Source organism: Lipotes vexillifer, unplaced genomic scaffold, assembly GCF_000442215.2.
Source record: "Lipotes vexillifer unplaced genomic scaffold, Lipotes_vexillifer_v1.1 scaffold518, whole genome shotgun sequence".
In the NCBI taxonomy this organism is placed as follows: Eukaryota; Metazoa; Chordata; class Mammalia; order Artiodactyla; family Lipotidae; genus Lipotes; species Lipotes vexillifer.
The window spans coordinates 1542809-1561076 of NW_006780945.1; the positions used below are offsets into that span (position 1 = coordinate 1542809).

The following is an 18268-nucleotide window of genomic DNA, read 5'->3' on the forward strand; positions in this document are numbered from 1 at the left end:
TTGCCATTTGGCTTTTTGAAATATTGGCAAGTATCTGACGACCCCCAGAACCACCATTGTGGACCCCTAGGGGCCTAGGAACTTCAAATCAGGAACTGTTTAAGAAAGAAAATGACAGGCTTCTGATATGGATTTCACACCAATGTGTGCCCGAGGGCATCACCGTTCCAGCATCACGCACCACGTGAAGTGTCCCTCAGAACCAGGAGGAACTGACGAGGGTAGCCCCCCTCGTCAGCTCCCTGATGGGGAAGGACTCAGATCCACGCAGCTACACAGTTACCTTCTTAGCATTTCTTTCTTTCTTTCTTTTTTTTTTTTTTTTTTTTTGCGGGCCTCTCACTGCCATGGCCTCTCTCGCCGCGGAGCACAGGCTCCGGACGTGCAGGCTCAGCGGCCATGGTTCACGGGCCCAGCCACTCCACGGCATGTGGGATCTTCCCGGACCGGGGCACGAACCCGTGTTCCCTAGCATCGGCAGGCGGACTCTCAACCGCTGCGCCACCAGGGAAGCCCTCTTTCTTTTTTTTAATATTTATTTGGTTGCACCAGGTCTTAAGTTGTGGCAGGCGGGCTCTTTAGTTGCAGCTTGCCGGCTCCTTAGTTGTGGCATGCGAAATCTTAGTTGCAGCTTGCATGTGGGATCTAGTTCCCTGACCAGGGATCGAACCCAGGCCCCCTGCATGGGGAGCAAGGAATCTTGTCCACTGTGCCACCAGGGAAGTCCCCTCAGTATTTCTTGACCTCAGCCCATAGATTAGGAAGCGTGCAGCCTCTTGCCCAGGAGGAATAGGTTTTGGGGGTGGGGAGGCAAGATTTGAGCATTTTGGCGTGCAAGCTTTCTGTTGAACGGGAAAAAGTTTAGATTTTATTCCTACCCATCCACACCAGTAGCAGCCTGTTGAGGATGAAAGTGATTGGACTGGTGCTGAGCGGAGCCTCCAGGGATTAAAGTCAACAGGAGCTGCAGCCCAGGCTCAAGGTAGCCAAAGGGCACCCGCCCTGCGAGGCCGCCAGAGTGCACCCAACACCTGCTGCGCGCCCCCCCCCATTTTCCAAATACGAGTTGCATTATTTTTTAATCAGAAAAGTGTAAAAACAACAATAGCAACAACAAAACCCCCCAGAGTTCTGTACTTATTCTGAAAGGACTGATTAAAAAGAAAATCTGACTTTGGCTTGGCCTTTGCGTAATCATGTACCAGCTCAGTTCTATAATTGCTGCACCTCTTCTATGTTCCAGGCACTGTGGGAAATATAAGATTGAAAAAAGACTCTTTCCTGCCTTCAAGGCCTAAATTAAGAGAGCAAGGACACATTCCATCAACTACAAGGGATCTCAATGCAGGCTGTGATGGAGGTTCAAAGAAGTGTCAGACAAGGCAGGGGAAACGGTGATCCCATCTGGCTGAGCTATTGAGAATGAGATCACTCTTATTTAAAAAAATTTTCAGTCAAACAGGGGTGCAACCCAGGTAATTACACATTTTGCATGACAGCATGTATTTGATGTATCATACTCAATAATCACACTACAGAGCTCTTGAAATGACAAGTAAAATTGGTATTAGTACATAGGCATAACAAATAGATAATATACTATATCTAAAACCATAGGGGCATCCATTAATCCTACAACACCAAGTACCACTGTCAATCAAGCACTGTGCTGGGTGCCAAGGATACAGTGCTGGGCAAGACCCAGTGCCTTTCTTCAAGGGGATAACTGAACTGATTTGGAAACACATAGTCACATGGGAATATTAAATAGCAAGTGGTAAGTAGTACAAAGGGGGGATATCTAGCGGATTTTGGTTATGAAAACCCACTGGAACAACATTTAACCCAGCCTGGGATGGGATCCCCCGTGAGAAACTAGGGTCACTAATTTCTCCGAGAACAGGCCGGGCCGGGATGGAATTCAGGCACACCCTGGTTCTGGATGATGTGGCCCCAGGGATTTTCTCCCCCGTGACTTGTATCATTTCCTCTTCAGAGCAAATCATTAACCTTACTGAGGCCCTCACATGAGAAGCCACAGGAACAAGTGACTGGTTGAGGCTGGAAATGCCCAGGCTGCTTCCCCAGAGGGGCCGGGTCCCCAGTCACACTCCTGCCAGGGTCGCAGGGCAGGGGCCCAGCCCAGGCCCAGCCTCTCCTGCTGACTTCTGCACACCCTGATGGGCAGGTCAGATGGCAGAGGCCTGGATGTGGACGAAGCCCCTTTGCTTTCGGGCAGTGCTGCCCACGGCAGCTGAGTGCCCTCTGCTCGGGGATGGGGGCGGGGAAAAGAGCTTTCAGGAACACTGGGGAGGGTGCAGGGCGGTTAAGGTTTTCCCACCCCGACAGCCTCAGTTCCACACGCTCTCCATGCTGTAAAACACCTGCTGTGTGAGAAAGTCTGCTGGGCAGCAGGGTCAGGGGCCCCCGCCCAGCCTGGACCTAGTCCCTCAGCCTTTTTTTTCGGGGGTGGGGGTGGGGTGGGGTTTGGGATATTCATGGATTCCTTGGCTTAACTTCCCAGCCTCCAATTAAGCCAGTGACACAGACAGAACACCTCTACCCTGGTGGGTCAGGTGCCAACCCTCAGTCTGGCCAGCTGCGGGGGAGGAGCCGGAGAGAAGCCACCTGGTACGAGCCCCGCCCATTCTCGGGCAACAAGGCCCTGGTTGTTGAGTAGCCAGGACCAACCTGGAGAACCTCTGATGGGGTTTGGGAACTCAAGGGCGGGGGAGGCCGTTCATGCTGGCCAGCAACCTCCCCGCCGCCCCGGAGGCCACAGGGCTGTCCCCAGTCCCGGGGGCTCTCCATTCTGGTTCAGAGCCCTTCTCCCGTGACGGTGAGGCCAGAGGGGTCGGCCTGTTTTCTGGGATTACCAGGACCTCCTGGGACCACTGGGCAGGCGCCGCAGGTCAAGTCCAGGCAGCGGGTCGGGAGGCAGGTTCCCCGCCCACCCCTCAACCACGGGCCAGGGGTCCCCGCGGGCCGGCCACCCTCCCCAGCGCGCCCCTCCCAGCGGGCCAGCCAGCGCCTGAGTCCAGCTTTATTGGCCGCCGCCTACGCCCCCGGGCGCTGCTTGAAGGTGACCGAGGCGCCGCTGCTGACCATGACCGCGGGGTAGAGCGGCTCCAGGAAGGCCAGGAAGCGATAGATAAGGCTCACGCCGCCCGCCACGCCATAGAAGGAGAGGCAGCCGGCGCCGCAGTCGAGCGCCACGCCCAGCGTGCGGTGGTAGCCGCCGTGCAGCACCGTCTGCGTGTTGTTGTGCCACACGGAGAACTTGAGCGAGTCCCACTCCAGGCACCACGAGTAGGGGTTGCGGCCCAGCAGGTAGATGATGTTGCGGCGCGGGCGGCCGCTGAGCGGGGGGATGCGGCGGTAGGTGACGCCCAGGCACGCCCACGAGTTGGACACCTCGGCCTCCCACTAGTGGCAGCCCTCTGCCAGGCCGCGCGAGCACAGCACCTGCGGCCACTGCTTGAAGCCTTCCGGGAAGGGGCCCCCCGCGGCGAAGGGCTCCAGGAGGATGCCCAGGTTTAGCACCGAGTGGGTCTCCTTGAACAGGAACAGCTCCTCACTGGCCGTGGCGGGGTCGAAGTTCAGGTTGCAATAACCTGGGGCAAGGGGGATGGGAAAGGAGGCCAGGGTCATTGGCCCCGGGCGCCGAGCGCTGGAGGCCGGGAGGGGGGAGGGGCCGAAGCCGCATGGCTTTTGCACAGAAGTCACCAAATGCTTCCACCCCCAGCTCCAAGAAGTGGCCCCTCTACACCCCCCTCTTTAAGTCTCCAACTGTGGCCCCCTGGGGGTGCTGACATAGTCCGGAGGAATGATGAGTTGGGTGCTGTGCAAAGGTCTGCCTTCCTAGAGAAGTTGAGAACCAAGAGTCCTCCTATCTGCCCCCCTCTCCCAATACCCTAACATAATCTCCTTTTTTGTTTGTTCAGGGCACAAGACTGAGTGGGACTGAGGGAGGGTCAAGAGCTCCTGGAGCAGGTCGCTCAGAAGGGTACATCAAAGGCAATGCAACCTTAACCCTGGAGATCTCAGAGAAATCACCGGTGATTTCTTAGAGAATCACTTGGCCCCTAGCCCAGCCTGGGAGAGGGGCTGCAGGGACATTAAAGGAAAAGGGAAATTGGCTGAGGAAGAAATGGGCTGGGCCATCCAAGCTGGCTTGGCTGACGTCCAGGGGAGGTCGGCAGGCGCCCAGCTGAGGGCAGAGGTTGTGCCATATTAGGGCCACGGGGGGGGGGGGGGGTGCTGCAGAGCTGGCCTCTGGGTAGTAGGTGAGGCCTTGCCCACCCATGGGGGTGGGACAGGACAGCCTTCTCCCCTTCCTACCAGGGCCTTGGAGTCACGGGCCGAGTCCTTCTGAGGTCTCCAGCCCAGAGTGCGAGGTCAGGGCAGGAGAGAGCTGGCACCTCTCTGGAGCCCTGGCCTGAATGGAGGTGGGGCTCGGTAAGTCAAGGCACCCAAGGGCCCTGTTCCTTTCCTTCCCACCCCTGGGGCTGGACCCCAGTACTGAGGACTCACACTTGAGAAGTGTTTCCCTGTCCACAGCTGGGGGCAGCACCTCATAGGAGTTCATCTTGATGCCTGGGGAAGATGGAGGGGCTTTGCTGAGGACACTTTCACAGCCCAGCATCTTTCCAGAGAGAGGCGTGGGCTTCTAGGAGGTTGAGTTACCTGGGGAAGGTGCACACAGACAGGCAGGGTTCTCTACAAGTGCCTGGAATCCCAACCGCTGCCCTGTAGGGCCGGCCCACACCCAGAATGCAGGTGAGTCTCCAGGAGTCCCAGGCAACCAGGTACTAACTAACCCTTCAGGAAGAGCTGAGACCCCCGTCCACCAGCTGGGTCCGGAGCTCTGCCAAGGTCTCTGGCAGCTGGAGGAAGCTCTGCTTCTCCTTACACTTGGTGCCCATCACGGGTTCCATGCAGGCCAGGAAGTGCTTCAGCCTGGGGAACTCCTGCATGCAGTGCGGGGCTGGCAATACCACTTGTTAGCCAGGCCCCAAGCAGATTCCAGGAACTCCTGCTTATGCCAGGGGCTTAGCGGTCCCCAGAACCATGGGGCAGGTGGAAAAGCTGCCCATGTTCAAACCTGGACATCTTTCTCCCCTCCTCCCGGTTTTCTGGACATCTTAGGTTAGGGATGTCAAAGGCACAGCCACTGTGGCCTAGTGGAAGTTGTGATGGGCTTGGGGCAGAGGTGGGGGTAGGGTGGGGCCTTGCCTGCAGAAATTGCTGGTCGCTCTGGTTGGCGAGCAGGGTGTGGAGCCAGATGCTGTCCCCCTCCAGCTTCAGGAGGCGGTTGTGGCTCTGCTGGATGGAGCCGTCCAGCTTCCCCAGGGCGGCCGCCTCCTCTTTCTCTATGAAATCCAAGACCTTCATCTGCACCTGGTTGACCTCCTGGATGATCTCCGAAAAGCAGGCGGTCACCTCATCCCAAGCCGTCTGGATCAATTTCTTGGGGGTGGAAGGGCGTATAGAGAGGCATCTCTGAGCCCCAAGCCGGTACCGCCGTTGTCTTCTGCCTAGGTATCCCGTCTCTGTCCTCCTGGCCTCACCCCATTCCCTCCAAGCCCTGAGAGGTCCCCTCAGTCTGGGCCAGGGCTGGGGGTGGACCAACCTTACCGAGAGAAATGCCACCTGGCCCCGGCGCTTTTGGATGTCAGAGGTGACGACCGGCATCTGGTTCTCCACGTTGGCCTGGACCTTCTGAACCTTGACCTGGGGTGAGAGGGTGGGGTGCAAGAGGAGAGAGCCACTGATTCAGAGAGGTGCCCCAGCAGAAGCCCTTCTGTGAGCAGCCCCACGTCAAGCCCAGAAGAGACGGACCTCTTACATTCTTTTTTTTTTTTTTTTTTTAAACCGGACGTGCAGGCCTAGCAGCCATGGCTCACGGGCCCAGCCGCTCCGCAGCATGTGGGATCCTCCCGGACCGGGGCACAAACCCGTGTCCCCTGCATCGGCAGGCGGACTCTCAACCACTGCGCCACCAGGGAAGACCAACCTCATTTTTTTTTTAAAGAATCAATTTTATTTAGTTAGTTATTTTTTGGCTGTGCTGGGTCTTTGTTGCTGTGTGCGGGCTTTCTGTAGTTGCGTTGAGCGGGAGCTACTCTTCATGGCGGTGCATGGGCATCTTATTGCGGTGGCTTCCCTTGTGGAGCATGGGCTCTAGGCGCGCAGGCTTCAGTAGTTGTGGCTTGCGGGCTTAGCTGCTCCGTGGCATGTGGGATCATCCCAGACGAGGGATCGATCCCATGTCCCCTGCATTGGCAGGTGGATTCTTCTTAACCACTGTGCCACCAGGGAAGTCCTCACCTCTTACATTCTTAAGAGGATTGAATGAGAATGAGGATGGACAGAGCTGAAGGGTAGATGGCCCAGGGCCACCCCTCTTTTTTTTTTCTTTGGCCAAGTGTCATGGCATGCGAAATCTTAGTTCCCCAACCAGGGATCGAACCCGTGGCCCCTGCAATGGGATTGCGGAGTCTTAACCACTGGACCACCAGGGAAGTCCCTGAGGGCCACCCCTCTGCTCCTGTTCTCTCACTCCCTGAGAGACTCTCTCCTCATTCTTAGGTATCAGGTTCTTTGTCCCTGACAGTGATGACCATTGGGTTTCAGATCACAAGAAGCTGCTGTGGAGGGTTCAGTGACTTGAGAAGCCTGAGAGGCAGTGGGGCGAGGAGGGGCCCATCAGATATGGAGCACTTGGCTCCCTGGGCAGGGCTGCCAGGCCCAGGCAGCATTATGTTTCCAAGTTCCACATAAGCCTTTAGTCTCACCTGTTCCAGAGGTGGGCATTGTCATGTTTTACAATCTGCTATAGGACAGTGCTATTCCAAGGGCCTGTCTATGAACTGTTGCTGACCCACAACAAAAGAAGCTCCTGCCAGACTGTAAATCAACATGCTGCTTCCTTTGTTGAGAAAGTCTTGCTATGAAAAAAGCATCAGCTGAACTGAAGGGTGTGATGAGTTGGCTTACATTCCGGCACAAGCTCCATTCTTGCCAGGGACCATCAACAGGTGGCTACATTGGAACAGCACAGTTCTAGAATATACATGATAGAATGTCTAAAATATAAGTATTCCATTATAAAAGCAATACAAATACAGTAAATAAAATTTTAAAATAGAAAAAAGGGGACTTCCCTGGTGGCACAGTTGTTAAGAATCCACCTGCCAATGCAGGGGACATGGGTTCGAGCCCTGGTCTGGGAAGATTCCCACCTGCCGCGGAGCAACTAAGCCCGTGCGCCACAACTACTGAGCCTGCGCTCTAGAGCCCGCGAGCCACAACTACTGAAGTCTGTGTGCCCTAGAGCCTGTGCTCCACAATGAGAGAAGCCACCGCAATGAGAAGCCCGTGCGCCACAACTACTGAGCCTGCGCTCTAGAGCCCGCGAGCCACAACTACTGAAGCCTGTGTGCCCTAGAGCCTGTGCTCCACAATGAGAGAAGCCACCGCAATGAGAAGCCCGCGCACCACTATGAAGAGTAGCTCCCACTTGACACAACTAGAGAAAGCCAGTGCGCAGCAACGAAGATGCAGCGCAGCCAAAAAATCAATAAATAAATAAATAAATAAGAAAAAAGGAAGGGGTTCACCCAACTGAACATGACATGTTTGTATTTTGATAGGTTCTCTTTCAGCCTTTCCTTTTTCTGCGCAAAAAAAATTTAAATAGGATTCATCACAAATAATTTTGGATCCTTATTCATTCAACTTGCCAGCACTTTCCATGTACTGGCTGGACCCTTGTGACCATCTTTTTTTTTTTGTTTTTTTTTGGCCACGCAGCAGCGCATGTGGGAGCCTCGTTCGCAGACCAGGGATGGAACCTGTGCCCCCTGCAGTGGAAGTGTGGAGTGTCAACCACTGGACCACCGGGGAAGCCCCATCGTGACCATCGCTGTAATGGCTGCATAACTTTCCTCCGAGGAAAGGGGTGTCCAGAGCTTCTGAGAGACTCTCCCTTTCCGCAGAGGACTCCCGAGTGCCCTGGCTTCTCCCCTCCCCCTCCCCCCAGCCCCCCAGCTCCGGCCTCACCTCCTTGCCGGCACACTCCTCCTCCAGGGGGATGGTGTCGTGGTTCTTGTACTCCTTCAGCAGGCAGGCCCCGCACACGCAGCAGCCTTCCGTGCGGCAGTACAGCCTCTGTAGCTTGCGGTGCTTCTGGCACAGCCGGCTCTTGAGGTCCCACACGGGCTCCAGCAGCTGGTGGCCCTGGAACACCTGGTCCTCGAAGTGGCTGCGCAGGTGTTCTCACACAGGGAGGCCATGCACCGCAGGCACGACTTGACTGACTTGAGCTCCTCTGGGGCACAGAAGTCGCAGGGCACGTCTCTGGGCCCGGCCAGGTTCTGTGAGGACCCCAAGGCCTGGCCCTTGGCCTGGGTGAAACAGGTCACCATCTCCTCCAGGATGACGTTCTTGCAGAGGCGAGGCCTGGAGGGGAAGCTCTCTCGGCAGTGGGGGCAATAGAGCGTCTCTCCCGCAGCTGCCTGGTGGTCCCAGAAACCCTGGAGGCAGGTCCTGCAGAAGTTGTGCCCGCAGGCGGTAGTGACCGGGTTGCGGAACACCTCCAGGCAAATGGGGCAGAGGACTTGGTCCTCCAATGTGGGGAGACGGTTGTTGTCATTCATCAGGAACTGGCCTTGGGGAGGTCTTGAGGGCTGGGCAGGGGGCTGCAGGGCTGGGACTTGGTCCTGGACTGGCCCTGGGAAGATAGAGCAAAGCTGTGTTGAAGCCAAGGCAGGAGTTGAGGGGCCCTTTGAGAGACACACCAGTTCTTCTCTCGGAAGCAGCTGTCTGCCCACGGGGTACAGGGACTGTGCCATCGGTCAGCCCACATGGGGGCACAAATTGGGGCCTGCGTTCTCCTTGTCGCTGTTCTAATTCCTGGACAAGAAGGTGGATGGGAGAAAGAAGACACATCGTGACAAGGGAAAGGAACCACTTCCTTGGCCCTTCAGAAGAAAGGTCAAAACACAAGTACTTACGTGAAACTCTCTGTATGTCAAAAGAGCCAGAGGCTTGGCTGCCCTATAGAGGGAGAAAAAAGAACCCTTGGGCATTCAGGCGTAGGGGCCTTGCCCGCACTTCACCAGTGCGGGGAGGATCCCCATCAGTCCAGTGTGCCCTCACCCCAGCCCCTTACATCTCTTGAGGTTTGATGACCACCTTCTCACCTTTCCCTTTGGCTGCTGTTTTGCGGTCTCCCCATCAATTTGGCCCCCCTCCTCGAGACTGCCTGCAATTTTGCTCCCTGATGTCACGGTTTAACCGTGACCAGCCCCAGCATTCTGCTTCTGAAGTCAGCAGGGCAAAAGGTGTGCCACCGGACTCGCTGCAATGCTGATGTGTTCTGCCCGCCCAGGAGATTCTTTGCTCCAGAGGTTTCATCCCAGGAGGCGGAGCCACTGCTGCACCTGCGGCCCCTTGCAGTGGACTTGGGGGACTCGCATTACCAACCAGAGAGGGAAGATGGCAACTAAGTGGCAGTGGGATCTTGGGCAACTGGTTTAATCTCTCAGGACCATGGTTCTCTTGTGAATCAACAGGGTTGTCGCAGAAGATACTTCAAGGCTCCTTGATCTGAAGCTGAGTGAGAGCCAAACACTATCTGATTGGTCATCCTAGAGACTGTCGCTTCCCACTGCGGTGGTTCTGATCCTCAGAAGGAAAAAAGGGATGAATGAAGCGGAAGACTCTTATCACTGTGACAGCTTCTTGTCAGTGTTTCTGTTTCCCAGTCCTTCCAGCCCAACAGGATACATGCATGCCCTGAAAAGTTTACAATATTTCACTCTTTTCCTCCAAAAAGTTAGCTTGATCCCACTTATTGGATAGGAATGGTAAACAGAAGGCATCCTTTTCTCATTTCCTTATCTCAGAGGAAACATTTTCAGCATTTTTCCATTAAGTATGATGTTTGCTGTTAAGTTTTTTGCAGATACCTGCATCAGATTTCTGTAGACTCCCTTTCCTTCCTGGTTTGCTAAGAGATTTTATCTGGAAGGGTTGGTTGACTTTTATCTAACTCTTCTGTATCATTTGAGATGATTATAAGCTTTGCCTCTTTTATTCTGCTGATGTGGTGAATTTATGTTTATTGATTTTCACTCATTAAATGAACCTTGCATTCTGGAATGAACACTTCTTGGCCATAACACGCTGTGCTTTTTATATATGCTGGATTCAATTTGCTACTATTTTCTTAGGATTTTTGCAACTATGGTCACGAATGAGATTGGCCTGTAATTTTCCTTTTATGGAATGTCCCTATCAAGTTTTGGTGTTAAGCTATGATAGCTTCATAAAATAAGTTGGGAAGTGTTCTTTATCACTCATGTGGAATAATAAGATTGATATTACTTCTAACTTAAATGTTTGGTAGAATTCACTGGTAAAACCACCTAGGACTGGAGACTTCCCTGGCGGTCCAGTGGTTAAGACTCCACGCTTCCACTGCAGGGGACGCGGGTTTGATCCCTGGCCAGGGAACTAAGATCCCACATGCTGCTCAGACAAAAAAAAACAAAAACAAAAAACCCCACCTAGGCCCAGAAAATCTTTTGTGGAAAGGTTATTAATTACATATTCAATTTCTTTCAGAAATTATGTTGTCTATTTATTCCTGTGTCAATTTTGGTAAAAAGGTGTTTTCCTAGGAATTTGTCCATTTCCTCTAAATTAAAAAATTTGGAGGGTATAAAGTTGTTCATAATATCCACTTATTGTTTTCTTTTTTTTTTGGCCGCACTGTGTGACTTGTGGGATCCTAGTTCCAGACCAGGGATTGAACCCAGGCCCTCGGTAGTGAAAGTGCAGAGTCCTAACCACTGGACCACCAGGGAATTCCCTATCCACTTATAATTTTTAACATAACATGAAATTGGCATTTTAACCATTTTGGTGTACAGTTCAGTGGTATTGAGTACACTCACAATGTTGTGCCACCATCACCACTATCTATATACAAAACGTCATCACCCTTAACAGAAACTTTGTAACCACTAAGCAATAATTTCCCATCCTCCCTCCCTCCAGCTCCTGGTAACCTCTAATCTACTTTCTATCTCTATGATAACTCTATCTTTCTATCTCTGTTCTAGATATTTTGGATGAGTGAAATCATACCATATTTGTCCTTTTGAGTCTGGCTCATTTTACTTAATGTTTTCAGGGTTCATCCATGTTATAGCATGTATCAGAATTTCATCCGTGTTGATGGCTGAATAATGTTCCTGCTGTCTCTATATAAACACATTTTGCTTATCCATTCTTCTGTTGATGGACATTTGGGTTGTTTCTACCTTTTAGCTATTGTGAGTCATGCTGCTATGAACATGGGTATACAAATTATCTGTTTAAATCCCTGCTTTCAATTCCCTTGGCTGTATCCCTAAGAGTGGCACTTATAATCCTTATAAAGACTGTAGGATTTGTAGTTGTGGCTCCCTTTCACATTCCAGATATACTTTGTATTTTCTTTTTTCTTGATGAGATAAACTCTCTAGGAGTTTATGCATTTTATTAACCTTCTAAAAGAATCAGCTCTGGGTTTTGACGGTTGTATTGTATGTTTGTTTGTTTTTTATGTCATTGATTTCTGCTCTTCTCTCTATTATTGCTTTCACTTCTTTGGGTTATTCCTTCCTTTTACTTTCTTTATGTTGAATTTGCTTTTCTAAGTTCCTGAGATGGTTGTTTATATAACAATTTTTATCATTTCTTCCTCGTTAATACATATGTTTTCCCATTTAAGTACGACTCTTATTGCACCTTATACTAAAGAGTATTATCATTCAGTTCAAAATGTTTTCTGATTTCCATTGTGATGTCTTCTCTGACCCATGAGTTATTTAGAAGCATGTTGCTCAGTTTCCAAAAATACAGATATTTTCTAATTATCGTTTTTATTATTGATTTCTAACTTGATTCCACTATAATCAGATGTTATGCTTGGATTTAAATCCTTTGACTTTTTTTAAAGACTTGCTTTATGGATCAGAGCGACATGGTCAATGTTGGTAACCTCCACATGCACTTAAAAATTCAGAATGTGTTCTGCAGTTATTTGATGTAGTGTTCTACACATTTCAGTTATGACATTTGCCAACCCTGTTGTTAAAAGCATCAGTGTCCCTATTGGTTTTCTGGTCCTTTTAATACTAAAAGATGTGACAAGATTCCTAGTAGTATTATGGATTTGCCTATTTCTCCTTTTAGTTCTATCAATTTTGAGGCTAGAACATTAGATGCACACAAATTTATAATTATTATGTTTTCCTAGTGACTTGTTTTACCATTATTGATTTTTTATTATTCAATTTCCTCCTTCCTATTATCTGGGTAGTTATTATTTGGGGGGTAGTTACATGAGAAATTGTAACATGCATCCATGGCTTATCAAAGTCTAATATTAAGCGTTACTTTAATCTTAAATAATGCAAACCCTTAGAATTCTTCATTTACCTCATCCCAACTTTTACTATGGTTGTGTATTTTAATTCTCCTTATATATTTTAAGACTATAAAGTGCTAAGAATGCTTAAATGGCGTGTAATCTATATATATCAACCCAGGTACTTACCATTTTAATTGCTCTCTATTGTTTCCTGTGTCTCTAGCTTCTGGGGTCATTTCCTTCTTCCTGAGGAACACCTTTTAGTATTTCCTTCAGTACAAGGTCTGCTGGTGACAAATACTCTCAGGTTCTGGTTGTCAAAGTTGCTTTTATAACATCTTCATTCTTAAAGGATATCTTCATTAAGGATAGAATTCAAGGTTGGCAGCTATATTCTTTTCAGCACTTTGGAGATTTAATTCCACTGTCTTCTGGTTTACATTTTTCTGTTGAGAAGATGACTGTCAGTCTTATTGCTGTTCCTTTGAAAGTAACCTCTTCCCCCCACCCCAACCCCGCTTCTGGTGACTTTTAAGATTTTCTCCATATTTTGTTTTCATCCATTTTGTTATTTCTATGTGTGTTTTTATTTATCCTGCTTAGGACTTCTAGTGATTCTTGAATATGTGGCTGTCTTTAAAAAAGGGGCTCGATTCTGGCTCAGCATTTCCATCGCCCTGCCTCTGCCAGGTTCTTCCCCCCCCCCCGCCCCACTATTTATTTATTTATTTTTAAAACTTATTTATTTATGGCTGCATTGTGTCTTCGCTGCTGCACGCGGGCTTTCTCTAGTTGTGGCTACTCTTCGTTGAGGTGCACAGGCTTCCCACTGTGGTGGCTTCTCTTGTTGTGGAGCACGGGCTCTAGGCCAGTGGGCTTCAGTAGTTGTGGCACGCGGGTTCAGTAGTTGTGGCTCGTGGGCTCTAGAGTGCAGGCTCCACAGTTGTGGCACATGGGCTTAGTTGTTGCGTGGCATGTGGGATCTTCCCGGACCAGGGAATCGAACTCGTGTCCCCTGCATTGGCAGGCGTTTTCTTAACCACCGCGCCACCAGGGAAGCCCTCTACTATTTATTTATTTATTTATTTATCTGGCTGCGCCAGGTCTTAGTTGAGGCACATGGGATCTAGTTCCCTGACCAGGGGTGGAACCCGGACCCCCTGCATTGGGAGTGCGGAGTCTTAGCCACTGGACTGCCAGTGAAGTCCCTCTGCCCAGGTTCTGATGAAGCTCCCTTGGCCACTACAGCAGCTGCTTGGCTGTTTCCTCCCTGCCTCCAGCATTCCCCTCTCTCTCACTGTTCCAGGCATGCAGTGGCTGTGCAGCACATGGCAGCAAATAAGTGGACGTTTGCTCGAGCCCTGATAGAAGTGACAGAGCTGAGCATCACATCCTTTCTGCACCTGCCAACCACACCCTTCTCCAACTTCAGGGTCTAGTTCAGAACTCTGTGGAGCCTTCCGAATCCTCCCCCCTCCAAACATCTGCTTACTATCCATCATAACTGCACAAAGCAGGCATGTTTTGAGGATGTTTAGCTCTTTGATTTGCCAGCTGTGAGACGGTCACATGCAAAGGTTATCAGAATGAAATGTGAGTAGAAGCAACAGCCCACACTTAGACATAAAGTGATCCAAGAATATCCAAGGGAGCTTGCTCACAATTTCCTTACAAGTAAGCTAAGAAATACAAACTGTTGGTCTTCTATCCATTTTGTGTTTTGTTAGAATTAACAGAAAACTGACCAGTTAAAAAATACTCAAATTTAGATATGAGTTAGATTTTGAGCTGCCAAATTTGACTTGGGGAAAATAAACACAGAGGAGGTAAGAGCCACAAAAGCAAGCCCACAAGGGCAAAAGGTACAACTCACAAGGGCAAAAGCTCATGGAAAACAATGATCTCAATGAAAATATTTTTAAGTGAAAATGAAAATAGAAAAACGATTCAATTGCATTGTGTAGAAAACTGACCAAGGAATTAAACTGGCTAAATAGAGCAACAGGTCACTCCAGGGGAAAGCTTTACTGGTGAAAATCTTTCTGTGTGGCGTGATTCTTATTAAAAATTTAGCTCTGGGCTGCCACCTGGGCTTTATGATGGAGCAGATTCAGTCAAACTCAAATAACCTGTTGTAAACAGCGCCATATGGAGCCTCCAGCAAGCTCCAACAGGAGACTCACCATGCAGACTCCAGGGTGTTGGAACAGAACCATGAATCCTTTTACGGATGACTCTTCTTCTGTTGAGGAATAGCTCCAGCTACCTAATCAGGGGAATCAAGTGACCATGTGGCCTGAGCTGCCCATCACAACCCACCAAGCCAATCTGAGGAGTAATTAACACAGCCCAGAAATAGATGTGACTGTCTCTCAGACCTGGGAACAATGACTCTTTGCAGTGTCTTGTGTTGCGGGGAGGATACGATCATCTTTGTGTAAAGAGTAGTTGCGTCTTGGGATTTCCCTGGCGGTCCAGTGGTTACGACTCTCCGCTTCCGCCGCAGGGGGGCGCGGGTTCGAGCCCCCATCGGGGAACTAAGGTCCCATGTGCCTCGTGGCGCAGCCGAAAATTTAAAAAAAAAAAAAAGGAAAGAAAAGTCGTCGCGTCTTGTCACATGGAAGCACAAAGCTGTTCTTATGAAGTTCAAATACGCATAGAAGCATGCTTATGGGTGCGGAGCAGCCACAAAGGTGGCAGAGCTGCTGTTAACTCTCAGCCCCAACCCACCCAGACTGCCCTGTGCTGCTGGGGCCGGGAAGCTGCTGGAGGCAGCCTGAGAGGGAGAGACCGCAAGGCTGGAGGGGAAAGAGGAGACGTGGCCCTTCCTGTTAGAGAAACCACAGCAACGCAGCTTTGCTCCGGCGGCAACAGCTGGTCCCAGCGGTGCGGTTCATCTGCGGTTTTGCACGCTCCCAGCACCAGCCTCACTGAGCTCTGAGACAGCAGCATCCCTCTACAGGGCCCCTCCTCCAAGCCTCGACCGTTTAATGCCAACCTCTTCCCTTTGCTCCCCAGTCCTGGGAGCGATAACTGTGTCCTGCGACCACTACAGCTGTGACACCTGAGTCCCCTGGGCCCTCTCCTTTCTCCACCACCTGTCGACGACGGCTGTGGTCTCCCGTCGGAGCTGTTACAGCCACACACCTTGCTCAGTACCTTTCTGTGTACACACCACCTCCCCAACTGTAAGCGCCCCACAGGAGAGACGACCTAACGCCTTTTGAGGATCCAACACCCCGCCTGACGCCTTAGGGCTCAATACTTGACGTGCTGGTGACTCGATTCTCACCTCACGGTTCTTACCGCTCCTCTTCCTTGCAGAGAAAATGGGCACCCCGTCCCTTATTCTCTTCCAGGAAGACTTTTTTCCCTTAAAAACCACCTCCTGCCCGCCCCCTGTCTCTTTCCGGCTCTCTGGTGGGAAGCCCATCTGTCCCCACCTTCTGTTTCTGGGCGCTCTCTGGGTCCTTTCAGATGCAGTCAAATGAAAGCCAGGAGGAAGAAGGCCCAACACCCGCTCAGGCACTTTTAGCAGCAGGAGAAATCAGGGCTCTGTACGAAGCCCTGCTAGAAAAGGGTGCAGTGAAATTCATCTCCTGAGGACAGCCTGAGAATCACCAATAGCGAGTGACAGCAGGAACCCGGGAGCTCGCAGTATCGGAAAACATACACCAAAGGTTTCAAGATTCAGAAGTCTGTTTCATGTCTTTATTGACCAGAGAGAAAAAAAAGGGTCACAGCATTTCAGACTTTATTCAAACACACAAATGGTAACAAAGGGCACCCACAAGTGACAGGCATGGTCCCTAAGGCCTGGCTCAAAGGCCACGCTGGAGGGTGTGGGTGACTTCTCAGCCCTACTCCCTCAGCATCTCTGTCCCTTCCTCCTCTGCACCTCACGGACACCCCTGAGATCAGTTAAAATTGTGCAGAAACTAAGTTACTCTAGAGGAGGTTGGGCCCTGCCTCACTGCCAAGAAAGAGCAGGTTCTGAGGAGAAGATGGAAGCGGGCTTCGGGGTCGTCACTCAGGAGACGCCAGGCTGCTCCCTGGGTCTGGCCTGCATGACCCACGGCCTCGGACCTGGGCAGGGAAGGAAGCAGGGAGACACTCCCCACGTGGCAGCCCTGGGCAGCTGGAGAGCGTGGGTCACTGGTCATGTGATGCCCCCCAGCCCGTGGCCAGACCTCTGCCTGAAGTTGCCCCCCCGGAGGGAGAAGGCTTTCAAGAAAAAAACACCAACTGGGTTCATAAAGGGCTTTGGGTAAAACACTCTTCCAGAAACCTTAAGAAACGAATCACTCTCAGATTCCTGGAGCACTGGAACAACTGAAATTGTCGTGGGGTTGCCGGGAGGAGGGAAGCTTGGTGAAAGGCAGCCCTCTAGTTCCTCAGATCACTTGGCAAGGGGCTCAGCCGTCTTTTCGCAGGCTCCACGGTGGACCTCTGAGAAGCATGATGAAAGAAACAATGCATCCCGAGGGGCTGGCCCACGCCTCCTCGCTCCTCCTTGCTGGCTTGGGACCAGGGGCTGATCATCAGGTGAGCCCCAGAAAGCAAATCTGATTGGGCACGAGGCCCCAGATGCAGCTGCTTTCCCTCCTTTCAGTCCGACGGTTCTTATTCAGATCGGCCAAAGAGCACCTCCCCCACAGTTCTGTCCTACTTAGGGCAGCTCTTCCTTGACTCACTCAGAATCTTTTTTTTCCCTGAAAGATGACAGGATGGACATCTGTCACCTTTCTGAAGGGATGACTGTTTTTACTGCAGGCAGAAGTTCCTCTAACGTTTTACAACTGTAAAAATCCTGGGCTTGGGCCAGACTTCCGAGGTGCCGCCGTGCACGTTCACGTTGGTGCGCAGACATGGCGTGTCAGCAGACACCCTGGATACACACTTCTACCCTACTCTACACAGACACATGAGGGCAACGTGCAAATCCTGCAGAAGAGCTAGGCCACCTGGGCAGGGGCAGGTCACAGGCTCGGAAGACACTTGGCTTAGTCGACAGTCATTTCCAAAACACCATGACCCCAGACCCACGCAGTAAGCAGCTGAGCAGTGGAGCAGAGAGAACCTCAGCATTTTTTTTTTTTTTTTTTTTTTTTTTTTTTTTTTTTCCCAGATGCAGCTGCTTTCCCTCCTTTCAGTCCGACAGTTCTTATTCAGATCGGCCAAAGAGCACCTCGCCCACAGTTCTGTCCTACTTAGGGCAGCTCTTCCTTGACTCACTCAGAATCTTTTTTTCCCCTGAAAGACGACAGGATGGACATCTGTCACCTTTCTGAAGGGATGACTGTTTTTATCGCAGGCAGAAGTTCCTCTAACGTTTTACAACTGTAAAAATCCTGGGCTCGGGCCAGACTTCCGAGGTGCTGCCGTGCACGCTCACGTTGGTGCGCAGACATGGCGTGTCAGCAGACGCCCTGGATACACACTTCTACCCTACTCTACACAGACACGTGAGGGCAACGTGCAAATCCTGCAGAAGAGCTAGGCCACCTGGGCAGGGGCAGGTCACAGGCTTGGAAGACACTTGGCTTAGTCGACAGTCATTTCCAAAACACCATGACCCCAGACCCATGCAGTAAGCAGCTGAGCAGTGGAGCAGAGAGAACCTCAGCTTTGAAGGCGCCCAGGAGCCCTGGGCTTGAGGGGGCTTTTATGGATGGAGCATTCCCCACGGGCACCTCCCCCTCCTCCAGACCACCTGCCACCCTAAGAAAGTCACCCGGGGCAAAGTCAGGATTCTCTGGCCCCTTTGCGTTCCATGACTGCTCACTGAGACTCAAAAGCTTAGAAAGTCCAGTTACCAGCTCTGAGGGCACAGCCCAAAGG

General features: G+C 51.2%; 1 protein-coding gene across 1 annotated transcript; it reads right to left on the minus strand.

Annotated features, from left to right (window-relative positions):
• Positions 1 to 3057: 3057 nt before the first annotated feature.
• Positions 3058 to 14957, minus strand: LOC103075353 (E3 ubiquitin-protein ligase RNF135-like). Its single transcript, XM_082930993.1, is given in 9 exon segments — positions 3058 to 3614; positions 4534 to 4628; positions 4813 to 4970; positions 5236 to 5469; positions 5638 to 5733; positions 8065 to 8279; positions 8282 to 8734; positions 9018 to 9060; positions 14913 to 14957. Coding segments are annotated over 9 exon segments (1896 nt in total).
• Between the last annotated feature and the right edge of the window lie 3311 nt (positions 14958 to 18268).